Source organism: Phascolarctos cinereus, unplaced genomic scaffold (genome assembly GCF_003287225.1).
Source record: "Phascolarctos cinereus isolate Bilbo 61053 unplaced genomic scaffold, phaCin_HiC Scaffold_4;HRSCAF=312, whole genome shotgun sequence".
NCBI lineage: Eukaryota > Metazoa > Chordata > Mammalia > Diprotodontia > Phascolarctidae > Phascolarctos > Phascolarctos cinereus.
In genome coordinates this window covers 94,407,044-94,425,611 of record NW_027555847.1, presented here as the reverse complement: position 1 = coordinate 94,425,611, position 18,568 = coordinate 94,407,044, and the positions used below count along the sequence as shown (strand labels likewise).

Genomic DNA, 18,568 nt, shown 5'->3' with positions numbered 1-18,568 from the left:
ACAGGGAAGAAGAAGAGGAAGGGTGGTGGATGGGACTATGTGGAATGTCTAGCTTTTTTGATAAGTTTTAGTTTTGATGAACTTTTTCTTTTAATTTTTATTTTTTATACAGGTAGGCTCTCTTGTAGGGCAGGGAGAGATAATATTGGGAAGTGCCAATGACATTAAAACAAAAATCATGAATATAAAAGGAAAAAAAGCCCTTTTGAAAAATCACTCTTGTGTGTAATCATTTTCTATGTGGTTGTTGCAGGCACTACACCTTCCAAACCAACAGCGTTAGCCAATGGTGATCATGAATTAGAAGAGAATGATGCCACAGGTAAGTGTTTCTTAAATAGTTAAATCATATAAATAGAACCTCTGAGTGTTATTGAAACCCTTATTAACTCCTGGTTAGAAGAGGATGCCTAGTGAAAATGTGTGGACAGAGCCTTTCTGTATTCTTATATTACATGGGTTTCTGTGTATTACTTGTGCCATATAAAACCTTAAAAGGAAAAAAAAAGTTTGCCTTAATCCTCCTGGAGCTGTACCTTTCACTTTTTAATTTTGGGAGCCCCTTGGTGTTAATTAAGGGATTCCTATGGAAAGGAGAATGTCATAATGGAGGCCTTTACTTTAATTGCTCTGTTTAATAATTAGTGCCCCCTCACATTTATTGAAATTGAAATCATTCTTTTCTTTTGTGTACATAAAGCTTCTAGTCCTTTCCCCAAGCTGAATGTTAGAATGAGAAAAGGTTGAGAAATATTTTTCTCTGCTTTTACATGCCTTGTTTTAGCTGTGGCCATTGTGAAGTTGTTTCTCCCCCCCTGCCCTGGCATTTTTCTCTTTGATATTTTTAATTTATCACAAATTCTTGTGGGATTTCATGGTTCCTTCTCCACACCGTTGCAGTGCTATTCTCTTAATGTGTTCTTGGAACTTACCTGGTAAGCTCTGATTTGGCAGCAAGTGTCTGTAGAAGTGTACTATGTCAATCTCTCACCAGGTATCCCAATTGAGTGACTTGAATATTGTCAACAGCCATCTGAGAATGACACTATGTTTTTATGAATAATTACACTTAAATTATAGTTGTGAGAGAAATGTCACTATATTTTCCCCAACTGAGTCAGCTATTTAAAGATCATTCTTAGTAGAAGAGAAGGATAAAACTAGAGAAGTAAGAAGTATTGTCTGTCTCCCTTGCCTCTGCAGACACAAATGCAGTCAGCAGATGTGTAGGTTGACTTAGTGGTGAGCCAGGCAGTTGTATAATAGAGGATTATGCATCATCTCTGGGTTGCTTCTTCTATTTGTATCCTGGGATCTTTGCCTCTGTTTTATCTTGGCTGGGCCTGCCCCACATATCTAGGCTAAATACCAGGGATTTTCCTGTTCTTATTTCCTGAACACAGAAAGGTCCAACCAAGGAGAACAGTTATTCTGCCAAAAGCTCTTTGATAAATCTGTATATTGAGTTTGGCAACGGCTAGTTATTTCTGGATTCACTCTGGATTGTTTGACTTTGGGAAATTCAGTTGATATTGCTAGCTACGTACCTCACAATGACACTGTGGGAATTGATGACTCATTCTCATTCTTTCTTTTATTAGTTCAGTGATTTATTATGTAGCTTATATGTTGAAAGCACTGTTAATCATTAGTGATAGAAATAATTACAATACCTTCCAAATTCTTTCAATTTTGTATTATATTATCTCTATTATTATTAGAATATAACTCCTTATTCTAATGGAACTAAAATGGGCTATCATATAGATAGACTTTTTCCCAAAGTAATGACAGTAAAAACATTTAAGGTCATATGATTTTCAAGGAAAATATTTTGCATGCCTGTCTGCCATTTGTATAAAAGAAAAGAAAACAAAGGACTTGATGATGGTGGTTCTTCCTGCCATGAGTATGAGTTTCTAAAAAATGGAGACATCTTGTATCTAGATCTTTAGAAATAGACACCCCAGAGGGGGAGGACATGCTAATGAGTTAATCTGAACAGTTGACTTAAAAGGTCATTAATTTCTCTGGGAAAGAAAGAGCTAATACATTTATTTAGCAGTCCTACCCTTCTGGACTAGATTTTGGTGAAACTTGGGAAGGTGTAAGTTAACTCCGCCCCCAGAACCCTCAATGTGAGCCAATTGGTGTTAAATTTATCCATAAACCATTTCTTTTCCCTTAACCACACCTCTCACAGTGGCTTCATCTGGGACTCAGCTGTGGGCCTTTTGGTTTGGAGCCATTTTTTTTTACAGGTATTTGGAGGGGTTTGGGGGACAGCTCAAGCAAGTCACTGCTTTTATTCCACCCTCTGTGGCCTTTTGGGCAAGAGGAATATAAAAGTCTCTTTGGAGACATTGTTGGAGAGCTCCTGACCTGAGACCCCCTAGGTACCTTGTTGACGTTTTGACCTTCTTGCCCAAAGTCCTCACAGCTGGGGCAAACTTAACCACAGCTGCCCTCAGTGTGTAGCACAGCCTTCTTAATTGAAACAGTTCTAGCTTGTGTGTCATGGGTATGTGAAGGGAGAGGGGTCATGCTAACTAATTCCCCATTCCACCAATAGCTTGACTGAACAAGTTCCTGTGCTAGAAAAATTATTCAGAATAAAGCACTTTACCAAATTACAGCTATCCCAATTGTGGAGGGATTAATCAAAGGAAGAAAACCATAATTTCAGTAATTGCTATATATGGCAAAGTTTTAAATAAAGTAGCAGTAATGAGATTACAGCAACATATATCCAAAGAAATTCTATAGTGACCAAGTTGGATTTATATCAGGGATGCTAGAATAGTTCAGTATTAAGAAAATACCGAGCATAATTAGTTATGTAAATAATGCAACTTTGACAAAATGAATAATTTATTTGTTATATAAACCTATTCAAGCCTAAGAATAAAATGGCCCATCTTATGATAAAGACCAGTATGAGAAGAAGTATGTATCTATAGACAAGAGAGAGAGTATTCTTTGAAACGAAAAACCACTGGAAGCCTAGAGAAATAAAATTATAAATAGGGGTAAAGAAGCTATAAATTGGCTTTAGTTTCAGAAGACAGTCTGGTTCTTATGTTCATACACCTACATTTTCTCCCTTGCCTCCTGCCGCTCACAGTTATACCTCATATTTTCTTCCCCTTGCTCTGAAAACCGTAATGAAGCCACTGCCACTACTTCTGGGAAGGATGTACTGATTTCTAGTCCGTTGCCCCACTTGCCATTTTTGCAACATTCTTTCCCTGGATATCACTCCTCTAGATGTATTTTCTCCCTTGTTAGAATACAAACTCCTTGATCCAGTGAACCTTGCTTCTATATTTTTGTATCCTGAACACTTTGTAAAATGTTTGATACACAGTCAAAAATACTTGCTTTTCATTCATTCATTCAAATTATGCAAGATGTCACAAAAGTGTCAATGTACTTGCAAGTTTTAGTAGCTTAAAATTTTTTTAAAATTATCATTATCATAAAGCAGTAATCACCAGATCTAATTGATATGACTAAAAAAAGAAAAACAGATCAGTGAAACAGATTAGATAAGTCACATCCAGTAGTGAATGAAAATAGATTGGAAAACATTTAGGGAGAAAAGAAGTTGAGACCATTTATACCATATCCTACAATATATCAAATGTATATGAACTTAATGTATAAGATATCTTAGAAACATTAGATGTCATTCATGTTTGTGGTTAAGGGGACAATTCCCAATCAAAAACAAGACAAGGAGATCACAAAAAGCAAAAAAAGACAATTTTAAAAATTAAATTAAAAATAAAAACTCTGCATGGACAAAATCAATGCGATTACAGTAAGAAGAGGACTGTGGAGGAGGGAGAAAAATCCAGCAAACATCTCTGACAAAGTCTGATAAATGTAATATATAGGGAACTGACAAAAATATGAAAGGTATGCCCCAGAAGGCAAATGATCAAAAAACATGAACAGTTTTGAAAAGAAGCATTGTAGTACAACAGTCATCTGGAAAACTGTCCAAACACTAATAGTAAGAGAAATTCAAATTACAAATTGCTAAGGTTTCATCTCATACTGGACAAATTGGCAGAGATGGTATAAAAACTGAAATACCTAGTGTTGGAAGAGCTGTGGTTAAGACATAACATGCTCTGTTGGTTGATCATTTGAATGTTCACAACCATTTTAAGAAAAAGCATCAAATTCTTCCTTCTTTTTATCCAGGAATATCACCACTGGACTTGTATCCCAAGACCTCCAAGACAGAAAGGGCTTATATATACAAAATATTCATAGCAGAGCTTTTTGAGGTAGTAAAGGACTAGAAACTAAGTCGGTGCCCTGAGCAAATCCTGTTGCGGGCTGAGAGGTTGGGAGGTTGTGACCCCTCAAAGACCGGAGTAGAGGACGGGTCGTTTGGAGTGAATTCACAGACTCAAGCATTCTTTAATTCTTTAATTCAAGGTGGCAAAGATTTATTGTTACGCTTTTCAGCGGGCAAGGATTCTTAAAGGATCCTGCAACCTTAGAGAGGTACAGGTAAAGTTTATATGGGATAAAATGCAATAAAACATATGTCAAATATGCTAACTAGGGGATTCAGGGTGGGATTAGGGAGTGGTTAAGGAGTGGTCAGTTCTCAATTGAAACTCAAGATAAGAAAAGTCCCATTATTCAAGAGAGTATCTGGTCCCAGACATCCTGGGCCCAGTGAAAACAAACAGGAAGAATACTGATCAGCTCTATCTGGTCCTGGAATTTGCTGACACAGGAAGGGGTGTTTTTAGTTCACTCAGAGAGAAAAAGATTAATTTAGGTTTTTTGGCCCTTATTGGGTCTCAATTGATCTTAAATGATTATCAAGGGACAGTGTTTCTGAGGCTAGGGAGAAATTGGGGCCCAAGTACAAGCACCCAAACATAAGCACCCAAGCACCCCAACAGAAGCAGTGAATATGAGGAGATTATAGAAACATAGGGGAGACAGACGATGAACTGAGCAAAGAAAGCAGAACCAGACAGACAGAGCGTAGAGTGGCACAACACCAAAGGAAAGCTTAATTTGAATTGAAGGTAGTGGTCATTTTAAATCCTTGCTTGAAGGAAGAGTGGAGGAACTATGCCTGTGGAAAGTTTCATCTATTTCTTTCCAGTCAGTGTCTTATCAGTCAGTCTTGCTTAACCATTTTTCTCTTTTTTTTTCCCCTTTATTAAATTTAGTTTTTTCAATTAGTAAGTATTTAATTGTTACAGTGGATAGTTCTCTAAAGAAATTCTGTAACATAAAATATTTGAAGGATAAAATCTCTTTAGCAGGAAAAGTTCAAATGGAAGGTGACCAGACAGGATAGAGGAAATACCAAGGAATAAAATATTTAACAAATGCATTAAAAAGACTCAAAGGAAGACTCCAGTTTTCTAAACACTATCCTCGTCTCACCTGCAGGATGAAGAAATAACTTGTGAACATTCAAATAACATCCAAAAACAATGAACTGCTAGAGTTTCCCAAAGTTCAATAGATGATGAAATTAAAATAGAAAAAACAAACCTGTTGGGTAGCAGAACTTTAGAAACAACTAATAAATATATAGGAAAAAATGAAAAATAAAATAAATGTAAATAAAATTTAAAAAAAAGATTTGGAAGATGAAGCAAGAAGTAGAAACACTGGATTAATCAGGACTCAAAAAGGCACTGAAAAAGAAAAAAGTGTAGACAACCTACTTTTTGGTGATTGAGGATCTAATTTGAAAAAAGCTTTTTCCAGAGAGGACCAAAACTGGCAACACACTATAAGTGGAGAGGATGTGCACAGCCCTCCCTGCCCCACTCCTCCCTCCTCCCCATTACAAAAATAGAGGAGAAATACTACATATGCCGTGAAAGAAAAGTTACCAGTAAAAAATATGCCAGTGACTGTTTTCAGACTTCTAGAAATAGGACAAACAGTTAGTATCAGAATAGAGCTTTCAAATTATGTGTCCTACAAACGAAACCATATTGTTTGAAAACACTTTTTTGAAGAACAAAGGACATCAAACAACTGGTCATTGAAAATACTCGTTTTAAATAATAAATAAGTAAATAAAGTATTTTATGCTTTGAGCTTGTAATCCTAACAGAAGAAATAAAATGGAATTTTGTATTAAAATACACATTTGATTAACAGAAAAGAAAGAAAAGGATTAAAGTAGTAAAATACGTTAAACAAAAAAATCAAGATTGAGTTAAAGTTGCTGTTTCTTGTTCTTAATCTGGTTGTTTTATATTTATGTAAATAGTTATTCTTTTCAGTTATGTTTTTAGTTTTATTGGCAGTTATTTGAGCAAATTAGTTTCAAAAAATTACCTTTATTTTGTCATTGCTTGTGAATTCTTCATTTTTTAATATTAGCAATTTGATTTTCCTAAAAAATAAGACTAGCTAATGATTTATTTTTAGTATTTAATTTGGGGGGGTGGATGTGGTAGAGATAGTTTGATTTCTTGATGTTCAGAATTTGTATTTTGACATTTAGTTGAGGTTTCTTATTTTCCTAAATTTTATTTTAGTTGCATGCCTAATTAATTTTTCTATTCTTTCTCTGTTTTGTTAACAGAAGTATTAAGAGATAAAATTTTCCCCTCATGACTACTTTGGCTACATTCCAAGTTTTGTTAGGTTGTTTCATTGTCTCTCTTTTCTTTTAAACTACCAAATGAGAAATAATAACAACAAATGATTGAATAATTATATACTTTATGTATATATGTATATGCACCTTGTTAAGCCCTAGAAATAGAAATAATACAAAGCTGAAATAGTTCCTGCCCCAGGAGAGCTTATATTCTAATAAAGGAGAACAACACTTACTGAAAGGACTAAACAACAAATGACCTGGGATAAGTCACTTAATGTCTATACGCCTTAGTTATTTCATCTGTAAAATGAAGGGTTGTGCTAGATAGCCTCTAAATGTCCTTTCTAATTCTAAATCTATTATCCTCTGCTTATATTAATTGATAAATAAAATAAATTAGTTTTTCATAAAAACTGATAAAATTGATTAATCACTAGGGAGTTTAATTTTTAAAAAGAAAGAGGTAACAGATTCCAGCAAAATTATAAGAGATCACAAGCATAAAATAAGTTGAAAATATCAGCAGAATAGGTTGCATACAGCTATTGGGCAACAAATTGGAAAATTTAAATGAATGAGTTTGTACAAAAACATAAATGACTCAACCTGACACAGTAGGAAATTAATAATTTAATTCTGCCAGTTTCAGGGGAAGAACTACTAATATCATTAATGTATTCCAAAATGAAGTATTACTGCCAACATTTTAGAATCAATAATTCATATTTGGAACTATAGATTCTAGGTTATATTAGATTATAATTCCTACATAGAATTGTATATTTATAAATACTTTAGAATATGGAATTCTACCTTGTATCTTTTGAATCAAATATCATATATTGATTTTAAAGCCTAGCAACAAAAACCCTAAAAAGAAAATTTGAGAGTAATTTCCTTTGTGCATTTTTCATGCTAAATAAATGCTAAATAAAATATTAGCAACAGAACAGCAATACATTAAGAACAATAAATCATAACTAAGTAGCATACCATGTGTGCAAGTTTACTTTGAGATTAGACAACCAGTACAGCATTTAAAAAAACCAAACTCATGATTATATCATTTTGTGCCCAAAATACCTTTGATAAAATCCAGCATTCTTTTACACTGATCCTAGAAAGAAAAGGAATAGAGAACAGTTTCATCAGCACAATAAAAAAAGATCTCATTTTAAACCAAAAGCCAAAATAATATATAATGTGCAACGGAGAAACATTGAAAGCATTCTCCTTTTAAACAAAAATAGAAGAATGAATTAAGAATACTTATTCTTACCATTTATGATTGACATATGAGACATTCTGTCGCTTGGAATAATATGTGAAAATAGAGATTAACATTAGACACAAAAGGGTCAAAATACTGTTTTTTTGCAGCTGAAATGATAGGTGATCTAGAAGGTAGGATTATGTAAGCTAAGAAATTGTTTTTTATATATATATGGGGCAGCTAGGTGTCATAGTGGATAAAGCACTGGCCCTGGAGGCCCTGAGTTCGAATTTGGCTTCAGACACTTACTAGCTGTGTGATTCTGGGCAAGTCACTTAACTTGCCTAAACCCCCCCCCCAAAAAAAAATTGAAATTGTGACAATAAGTGAATTCATCTGAGTACATGGGAATTATCGGTTAGAGAATCCCTTTATTGGTGCAGATTGTTAGCTACTCTGCAACTTGTTGTCTTAGAGAGTTACTTAGAGTGCTGAGAGGTTGAATGACTTCTTCCTGATCATAAAGCTGGCACATGTTGGAGCAGAGCTAGAATCCAGATTATCTTTATCTACTGCCTCTTTTCTTTCCATGCTCTTATATAATAGCAGAAAAATTGAGGAAAAAACATTAAAAAAAACCCAACTGTTTGTACAATAACAAAACCTTTAATAAACTGGAAATTTGACCTCATTTGGATACAAGGGCACACAGAGGACCTTCATAAGTAAGGACAAGCAGAACACTCTAATAACTAAAATAAATGAAGACATTAAAAACAATTAAGGAAATATATCCATGGATGGATTAGATCAGAAGTCCTTAACCTTTTTTTGTCATTGACCCCTTTGGTAGTCTAAAGATGCCTATGGAGTTTTTCTGAGTATATTGTTTTTAAAATGTTAAAGTAAAATCCATAGGATTACGGAGGAAGCTAATTGAGATATAGTTATCAAAATCTTTAAAGGGCAAGTTCATGGAACTTCTGGATTAGACCAATACGTAGTAGCTTCCCCCCCAAGCCTTGGGTTGCATCAAACTAACTCTACTACATAATCTATCTAAACCATAGTTTGAACCCTTGTCTGAAATAGCATGATAATAAAAGTAACAAGAAAAATATTGTATTATAAACATGAATTCCGTGCACACCCATACATGTCGTCTCTTCTCTCCCCCATCTTCCCCACTCCGTTGGGAAGTCTAAAAATTCGTAGATCACATGTGGGGCATTCGTACATGGGAGCATGTGATCAGGGCCACCCATGTACATGTGTGCTCATGGAGAACATACATGGCTGGTATACACTATTGAACAATTCATGCCCCTGATAGTAAAGCACAGCCATCTTCTGTTGATGTCCCTGTACTGCTGTCATCTAATAACCTGCTGCCCAGGCTCTCATGTTTTAAGCCTCTCTCTTAATAGGAAAATGCTTAAAGCTTTTAGTTACTTATCCCATTTAATGGATAATTTAATGGATGCTTTGATTAGGAAGCCTTTCTGTGAAAGAGATGGGGAGGGGGAGAAAGTAGGATTTTTTGGTTTATTTGTTTGTTTGTTAGTTTGCAAGGTAATTGGGATTAAGTGTCTTGCCCAGGGTCACACAGCTATTAAGTGTCAAATGCCTGGTCTGAGGGCAAATTTGAACTCAGCTTCTTCTGACTCCAGGGCTGGTGCTCTATCCACTGCGCTACCTAGCTGCCCCTAGCAGTTCTTTTTCAATGTTAGCTATTGTGTATACTTCATCTAAAATGCTGTCATCAGAGTCAGTGCTATTCTGCACTCTCGATGGAAGTACATCATATGGGTAGTAGGCTTCTCTGGTAGGGAATGGGTGTAGCTCTTTCTTCTGGACTATGCCTGGCGACTTTAGATGTTCAGGCTAAGATTCTATACGTTCCTTAAACCCTCACTCCTTTACTATATTCTCATCTGGCTGTTATACCCTGCTCTTTGGGGAAAGTGATCCCCAGGGTTCTGCTTCCTTAAATGGAAAGGTTGCTAAATGAAAATGGTGGGGAAATTGTTTTCAACCTCTTTCCAACCACACTCTCCCCAATCGTGCTTCTCTGTTCCATGTAAATGATAAGTTCTGGGCTAGTCGGAGAAGACTGAACAGATTGGGGATCTTTGTCCAATTCTTCACCCATGCCTGCCCCAGCAACAAATCATAGACGGATCTCTATTTTCTTTCTACGATGGTAAAAATGACACTTCATTAAATCAGTTTACAAATGTAATACAATACTGATTAATTCAAATGCCAGTAATGGAACACAGTATAATAGAATTTACATAGAGAAAGAAATTGGCAAAAATATCAATATGCATGCTGATTGAAAGAAAAAAAACTTGAAGGATTTGTACTCCCAAGTTTTAAGAGGTCATATAAAAAGGTTGTCATAAAAACACTTAGTACTGGGCAAAAATGGAGAAACAGGTTACTGGAACAAAATAAAAAAAATACTAAATATCCAAGCAGATAAATAAGATGCGTGTTTGATAAACAGATGGAAGAGAAAATGGTGAGAGAATTCATTATTTAACAAATGTTCTTGGGCAAACTGGTTAGTCATGGTATAATTTTAGCTGGATGATCAATTTAGCGATAAACAAAATTTTATTATTGAAAGAAGGAATAAAGTACATACTCAATCGAACTATGCAGAAGTCAGGACATGAGAATGAATAAAGAAACGATGGAGAGATACTCAGGAAATGACATATTATGACATTTTGTGTATTCATACTGATTTATTGAAATGTCTTTTTTAAAAGTTTAGTTGGATTGATTTTTAATATTAAGTTATTATATCACTTAAAAATTCATGTAACAGTATTTCTTGGCCATAGTCTATGTACGGAGTTTAACTCAGAGGGAGATAAGACACAGACTTTCCAAGTAAGACTCTCCCTAATGGCCAGTCCTTTAGAGCATAAAGATAAGAGTATTAGAGAAATCACAGTGCATGGACCTGTATGTTCTACAATCATGTACCTTCTTCAAACTTTGCATAAAAGGATAGAGCTGCTTATTATCAGTATCAGAACAAGCATGGAGTTTTGGAAGACCACTCTTCTGAGTTGGGATATCATCTCACCTGTGGATAAAATGAAATATTCATACCATGGCAAGATCAAGACTTTTGCCATATGGTTTCATTGTAAGTAGGTAGTTCACTAATTTTCTTTTGTACTCAGGGTTTACCTTCTGCACTAATATCTTGTTTAAATTCACATTTCTATTGTTAATATGTATGTATTAATGAAAATGAAGCTTGAGGAATGTGTTGTGAGTTAACTCTTTGGTTTGGCTATCACTAATTATTGCATGAAATAGCAGCAACCAGTCTGAAAATTTTGCATTCTCACTTTCCTCTACAACTGTTACCTGGTCTGAGGGAAGGCCTGCAATAAAAATGGCACAGAATTTGATAAGCATTTTGCTATGCTAAACTTGCTGTTTACTAATGTCTTGTGCTTTTTTACCTTTCTCTTTCCCATTCTCCTTCCCCTTTCCTATTTCTTTCTCTTCTCCTAGAAGCCTAGTGTGTCCCCTCTACACTGGGGCTGCTACCATCAACAGATCAGTGGTCTTTTCTAACCATCGTTACAGTTCTAAAACTTCCAACATTTTGCCGAGCTTTGCTTTCCCTTCCTGGACTCTGTCGATGTAGAAGAAGCCGGAGGGTAGTTCTCCAGGGCCCATTTCTGCTGATGCCTGAGCATTCCACTACTTCTCCTTTGTGTACTGCAGGGCTTGTTGGAACCTCCTTTCTTTTGTAAGCACAAAAGTGCATAATGGATTTTTTAATTGCACTATTTTTAAAAAAAGGTTACCTCATGTATTTCAGTTTACCATTAACTCATCTTAAATTTTTAAGAATTTAGTTTGACTTTTTTCGGTTTTCGGTTTTCATTTTTTGGTTGGTCATTTTCATTTCATCAACTCTTCTGAATGGATGAGGGAAATGTGGCACCAAAAGAGAAATTGTGCTTCCATAAGGGGTTGGGTCCACCATGACTGCAGCCATCCTTCCTCTCTTTCCCTTCTGCCTGTGAACTTGCTCTTAAAATTAGTTTAATCCTCTGGGTCATCAGTACTTCTTTCATTTGCTCTGAAATTTAAATAACAATCACTGTAATGTTTTAGCTTTTGAATAATTTTGATCCATTTTTGAAAATGTAAAAATTGTTCTTCAAACTAAAGCAGTTTATGAAAATCCATGAGTTGGCTTGAAAGTACTCACGTGTTTCAGATTTAAAAAAAAAAATCAAAACAACAAAAACTCAAACCCTAATTTTTAAAGCCAGGTCACTGTATCCCAGTTCCAAGAAAAGGTTACTTTCATATGTTACACCAAAAGATAAAATTAAATAGCTAGGTATATTTTCATTAAGTACTAATATTTAAAAATCCCAATTCAATGAGAATGTCATGATGGGTCACCATAACATGAAGGAAGATAGAAGGATAATGGGAGAAGAGCAAAATGTTTACAAATCTGGCACGGCTGATACAAAATTCTAGGGTGGTATCTGTGAAATTGTTTGAGTATCTTCTTGTAGATTCAACATATCAAGCCAATGTGATTCATGGGTCTTCATTTTTATTTTTTTGGCATGATGACCTGCATATAAAACCTTTAAAGTTAATATGAATATATTTTGATGTTCTTCTTACTTTATAAGAGACGCCTCAATGTCACCTCTTTATGCTCAATCCTCAGTTTCCTCAAACTTCTTAGAAACCTAGAACCTTTATTGAGTTGTGGATTTAAAAAGTCTTGTTAGTATTTTAGGTAATAAATGGACTCTGTTTAGCTGGTTCGTTTTTTCATCCAATATGTGAAACAGCCTTATAATTTTTAGCTTCCTTTTAGTTGCAGTTGATGTTTCATAAGAGGCTAGCTTCAGATTTTAATCTCAAGACTGATTTTGGCTGCCAAAGAAGGTTTTGAGATGCACGTTAGTTTCTCTGAAATAAAGCCATTTTGAAATTTTAAATTGTGAATGGAGAATTATTGCACAAATTAAAAGTGAGTGCTTAAGGATTTTCAGTTAGCAATCATAGAGTAGGTATATATTATCTGGATGGAATGACAGATATTGAAATTCGTATGATCTAGGATGAGTGCTAGAGAAAACTACTCTCTTTGCTTTGATTCTGAAAGTTTATGGGAAAGTAGATATTATTGGAGATCATTATAAGATCCGATGTGGGGATGTGGCAACAGTCAGAGGACAGAATACAACCTATAGTAGTAAAAGTAATAAATAATAATGATAATAGCATATATAATGCTTTGTGGTTTGCAAAGAGCTTTAGATATGTTAACTCATTTGATCTTCTCAACTCTGTTAGTATATTCTTATATAACCCTGTAGTGTAATAGTTTTACCCTGTTATATAATCTTGTAGTATAACATTCTTAGTATCTTACCAGTGGGGTATCACTTGCTCTGAAGGCTCATCTTAGAAGCATTTTCATAAACCAGTTTGCCAGATTTAACTTAGCCATAGGGCCTCAGGATTTAGGACTTGTTCTCACTAAAGATTTGAACTGATTTCATCTGTTCAAAGAGAGCATTCTGAAATTCTTCTAAACAGTAAAGGTAATAACTTGAAATTTTTTGTTTAAACTTAATTTTTTAAATATACTTTCCAAGGACTGAGGTATCTCATACTATATTAGGAAATATTAGGAAGAGTGCTGGATGCCAGTATTTGAAAACCTTGGGGGAATAAGGCACATTCTGCTGGAGAAAATGGTGTAGTAAGCAACTCAAAGACCACAGCTGTGAGGTAGCAGAAAAAGTTTTGGTCTAGGCCTTGGGGTACACAGATTCCCTGACTGTCTAGGTATTAGGTAATAGTGAATTAAGACCTGTATCTTAAAGCCACTCTGTTGCTAAAAAAAACCCCAAACATCCCTACAATGGCTTATGAGATTTGGAAACCAATTCCTAAGTGTACAAGGCTGTTGTGATTTGGTTTTCTCTGCCAAAAATTCTGTGGCCCCTGATTCTAGAGGGGAGGCTTAATTTTGAAGGTAGGAACTATACTTGCCTCATCTGAAAACTTACCATAACAGGGAATTCCATAAAGTTAATTATGTGTGCACGTACACACACATGTACACACACACACACACACACACACAATATCTTTGTTGTTTAAATGGCAAATACCAATTTTTATATATACTTTAAAAATTTTCTTTTTGATAGTGAGCATTGCAAAGAGGGAAATGTTGATCTTTTTGGAAACCAAACTTTACATTCATCCATTCCATATGACAAAGATCAGTGCCACATCCAAGTAAAAGGATTATTTTGAACTGTGGTCGGTGTCTCTATGGAATACAACCGAGTCCTTTGCTTGGTGGGTGAAGGGGCTGATTATTGCAATGAAAATACTATTAAAGACATAGCCTTTCCAAAAGCCATATTACTAACATCAATTTAGTTTCCTTTCATTTCCATTCCAAAAATGTTTTTATTTAGTTTTTTATTTTTCTGCAATAAATTGTTTATGGACTTAAAAAATCTTTATGTTGTCCATTTTGTTAAACCAGTAAAGGTTGTCTCATATTGAATACTTTAGATCTGCTTCATTTGGGTAGAATATGATGTTTCCCTTTAGAGCAAGAGTTATAATGTTGAGTTTAAAGTTTCATGTAAGTCCCTAATAAAAGGAAAATGTGCTCTGTAATGGGATTATGTACCATGATCATTACGGCTAAATGAACTAATCTATAATTGCCAGGTAGCTACCAAACTATGTTGTTGCTTTATCTAAATGTTATGACATTATCTCTTTACCATCCTTTTTAGGCCCAGCACTAGAGACATGTAGAACTTTTAAAAATAATATTTTATGACCCATTTCATAATCTGTTTGTATTTTTGTGACTGCAGGCCTAATAATTTGTATTCTGTGACATTTTAACATGATTATTGTAGTAAATAAATTGCACTAATAAACATCTTCCAGTAATACTGCAATATTGTATTTTGGTGTCATCTTCCTTATTTGGAGGTAAGTTGTCAAGAGTTTTGTGAATAAACTTCACAACCATGATGTCTTCTAATACCAGGACCACCATGGAATTTCATGACATACACTTTGGTGGCCTGGTGAAGGCTCAGAAAGATTCCTATTCTATCTGACCTGGAAATTGCCTGGTGGTATCAGAATAAAGTCTTACATACATGTAGTAAACTTACATCTATCTAGAATCTAAATATTTGAGAAGTTCATGTAACTTTTTTGCTTTATTAAACACATTGACTATTTTTTTTAAAGATCATAGGATTTAGAGCTATAAAGGATCTTTTAAAGATCTAAAGGTAATTGTCCAGTCCCCTTATTTTGTACAAGAAGAAGCTGAGAATAAAGAGTGAAAGTAGCTTCCTGAAGATTGCACATTTATTAGACCATTTATTAGATGATGCCAGCATTTTTAAAGAAAACAATTTCCAAGCTATTTAGAGTGAAAATATTGATCGAGCCAATTTAATAAACTGTTGTGTGTGTGTGTATCTATGTCTGGGTCTATGCATGTGTGTCTGTGTGTGTAAATATTTTTCATGTAGACCTGTGAATGTGGGGGAACTCCCAGTGTGGAAACTTTCCTCATCGATATATAGCCTGTCTGTACTTTAGGTGTGGAATAGTTAAATGCTTTTCCCATGGTCATATATTTAGTGTAGATTGTTTCTTTGAAAACTGGTTATCCTTATATGGTATTTATGAGATTCTGGTTTTCCAGTGTGGTCAAGTAGAACACTCCATTTTCTAACCATTTTGGATCAACAGAAGTTTACTGCAATCAGTTTTTCCATTAAGAAGTTAAATCTACAGTGAATTCTCCAAGCTTGTTACCTAGGTACCCTGAGCATGCCTAAAGTACTATAGTTTGACTGCTAATGCTTAGAGGTACTTACTCTAGTGAAAAGAGTACATTTGATGATACAGAATGGACCCATTCTATAAACATAGGTCATAGGTAAGGCAGGCTCAGGAATCTTCCACTTAGTGACCTGGCAGGGCTTGCAGGACACCTGGTAAACAGAGTAAAAGGTACGTAGTGGTGAGTATGTGGGTGCTTCTGAATGTGTTTCTAAATTATGGTGATTATAAAATTTAAAGCTTGCAAGGACCTTAAAGACTATCTAGTAGAAGACAACGTGGCATAGTAGATAGAGTGCTAGATTTAGAGGGCAGGAGTATATTGAAGTATAGGCAGAGAGGTGGTACAGTTGATAAAGGAGTTAGGAGGACTCATCTACTTCAGTTCAAATCTGGCCTCAGGCACTTGCTAGCTGTGTGACCTTGGGCAAGTCACTTAACCCTGTTTGCCTCAGGTGTCTTATTTGTAAAATGAGCTGGAGAAAGAAATGGAAAGCCCCTTTAGTATCTTTGCCAAGAAAATGGCCAGTACGGTCATGAAGAGTCAGACACAACTGAAATGATTGAACAACAACAACTACCACAACCACAAAAATTCTGTCTTTGCTACTCCTTGTGTAACTTTAGGCACCCTGTGCCCCAGTTCTCTCATCTGTAAATTGAGCAGGACTTCTATTATCCCTTTCAGCTCTAAATCTAAGCTCCTGTGTCCCTAGCACAACCCTCTTTTTATATGTGAGGCCCAACAAAGTGATTGGCTGAATTTCACATTCAGTGGCTGAGCTGGAAGCCAGGCTTTGACCCCAGACCCAGTGCTCTTGCCTTTGCACCTTGATAATCAAGTCACTTGATTCACGTAGGAGTAAGTTTAGGATTTTCTGCAAGTTTATATTATCCCTGATTCTTCTATCCAATAGCATGGTGTGACTGATAGGTGGTTCCAGATTATTTTTTATGTTACTTAGAATTCTGGCTAAATATTTTGTCCCTTGAAATAAGAGATGACAGTGTGGCAGTTCACTGGATGCAAGGGGCAGTAGAGAAAAGAGGGGCAGGTGAGTGGACTTGAGTGACTCCGGATGGCCGTGTATTTTGCTTTGTTTCCCATTTGATGTGATGAAATGGATTCTAACACCCCAACCTCTTATTGATTTGGATGTGATCAAGATTGTAGCATCTGTGTTGTTATGAATAGGAATTTATTTCCAGGAGGTTAAGAACAGTATTCTCTGATAGGTCTTCAGTAAATAGCAGACGTTTAGAAAAAAAACAGACTTCATGTTTTAAAAGAGCCATTTTGGATCAAATGTAAATTAAGATTGTAGACATCCTTTAAAGCAGAGGTGCCAAACTCAGTGCCCACAAAAGACAGTGTCAGAACCAGATTAAAGTGTCATCAGGATTTTTTTTACAAAATGTATAAAAATGCAAGAAAACATAGGTAACATAATTTGTGGTTTTCTAAGTCAGTATATCGTCCACAGATTTTTGCTTCTGTTTGAGTTTGAAGCCATTGCTTTTAAAGAAAACTTATAAAACTGTACCATCTAGCCTAACTCTTTCTGTTCTCATCATTAAGGATTTTAAAGTACTGTTGTGTAGCTATGTATGTAGTGCTTTTTGAGGGCCGGGGAGACAGTCACATCAATCCCCAGCTCTTTTTATTACTACTGGTCTCTCTGCTTATTAATTCTCTCTCTGATTGAGTCCAAGGCAGTCCAGTAGGTTTATTCTGGAATATTCTCAATGAATTTCCAGAAATTGCAGAACAATTCTGATTAGCTGTGTTCTGTTCCAGAATAAAATCAAGGAAATGGCTTCTGTTGTGGCCTAATTTCCACTCTGTCAGTTTTGAGCTGTAAGCCTATGAAGTTAGACAAAATCACTACAGATGATAATTTATTAGGATAAGTAGCTAATAATAAACTTTAATAGCTTAAAACTATACTAAGACTTTGGAAACAGTGTATTGATGAGTCTCACAGGCAGGGCCATCTTTTTCTCCCCTCTTAAACTTTATCAGGAGAGGATTTTAAAGAAAGCAATCGAGGCTAAAGTTTTAGGTAGAAATTCCCTCAGTGCCCTATTCTCAGAAAACAGAACAGGGAAAGAAGCCTTTTCCTAGACTTGGCTCTTAGCAGCTTTTACAGCCAGTTCAACCTTGTTCCATCTCTGGTCCTCTGTTGTCTTGAGCATATCTTATCTCCTCTCACTTTTTGGGCTCCACACATATCCATTCCTATCTCACTCTTGCCTTTTTGCTTCCTTATCTCTCCTATTTGGTGCCTCTGACAGTCCTTTTCTTAACGTCTGGGGAGTCAAAACAAATTGGGCTTTCCTAATTGTCTGGAAAAGGAATCCTAGCCTAGTCTGGCCCAGAGATTTTCTGTCACCTTAAAAAGGTATGCCAGCCAAAGTCTCTTGTGATTCTGGGTCTTGGCAAATTGGAGCTTAATAGAAATATAGTCTTACTGTCTTCTTTTTCTAAATGGCTTTTTTTAAAAAAAAGCAAAATTAAACCCCTTTCTATCTTTTAAACTTATATGTATGTGAATAGAAGATTCCATACCTGCAGAGAAGCCTTGTAGCTACTGTGGATTAAATTTTGGAGTTGTGTTCTTTATATTCTGGTTTTACTATTATTTTAGATTTTAATACAAACATGGAAACTTCACTTACAGAACATAAGGAAAGACAGGATCTTCTTGCCATATTTATGTAGCAGAATCCTTTAATTTACTCTAGCTTAGTATTTGGCTCTGTATTACTTTGGTCCTTCCGTTTACCATGGGATGTAACTAAAACAGTACTTATTAAGTACCTATTTA

The 18,568-nt window shown here is 35.3% G+C and overlaps 1 protein-coding gene across 8 annotated transcripts in view; it reads left to right on the top strand.

Moving 5' to 3' along the window:
• The window catches only part of MAP4 (microtubule associated protein 4), a 245,428-nt gene that overhangs the window by 109,668 nt on the left and 117,192 nt on the right, over nt 1–18,568 (top strand). For all 8 annotated transcript variants that reach the window (XM_078152460.1, XM_078152459.1, XM_078152462.1 and 5 more), the window contains one exon: nt 254–322. In XM_078152460.1, coding sequence (XP_078008586.1) covers nt 254–322 — 69 coding nt within the window. The remainder of the gene's footprint in view (nt 1–253; nt 323–18,568) is intronic.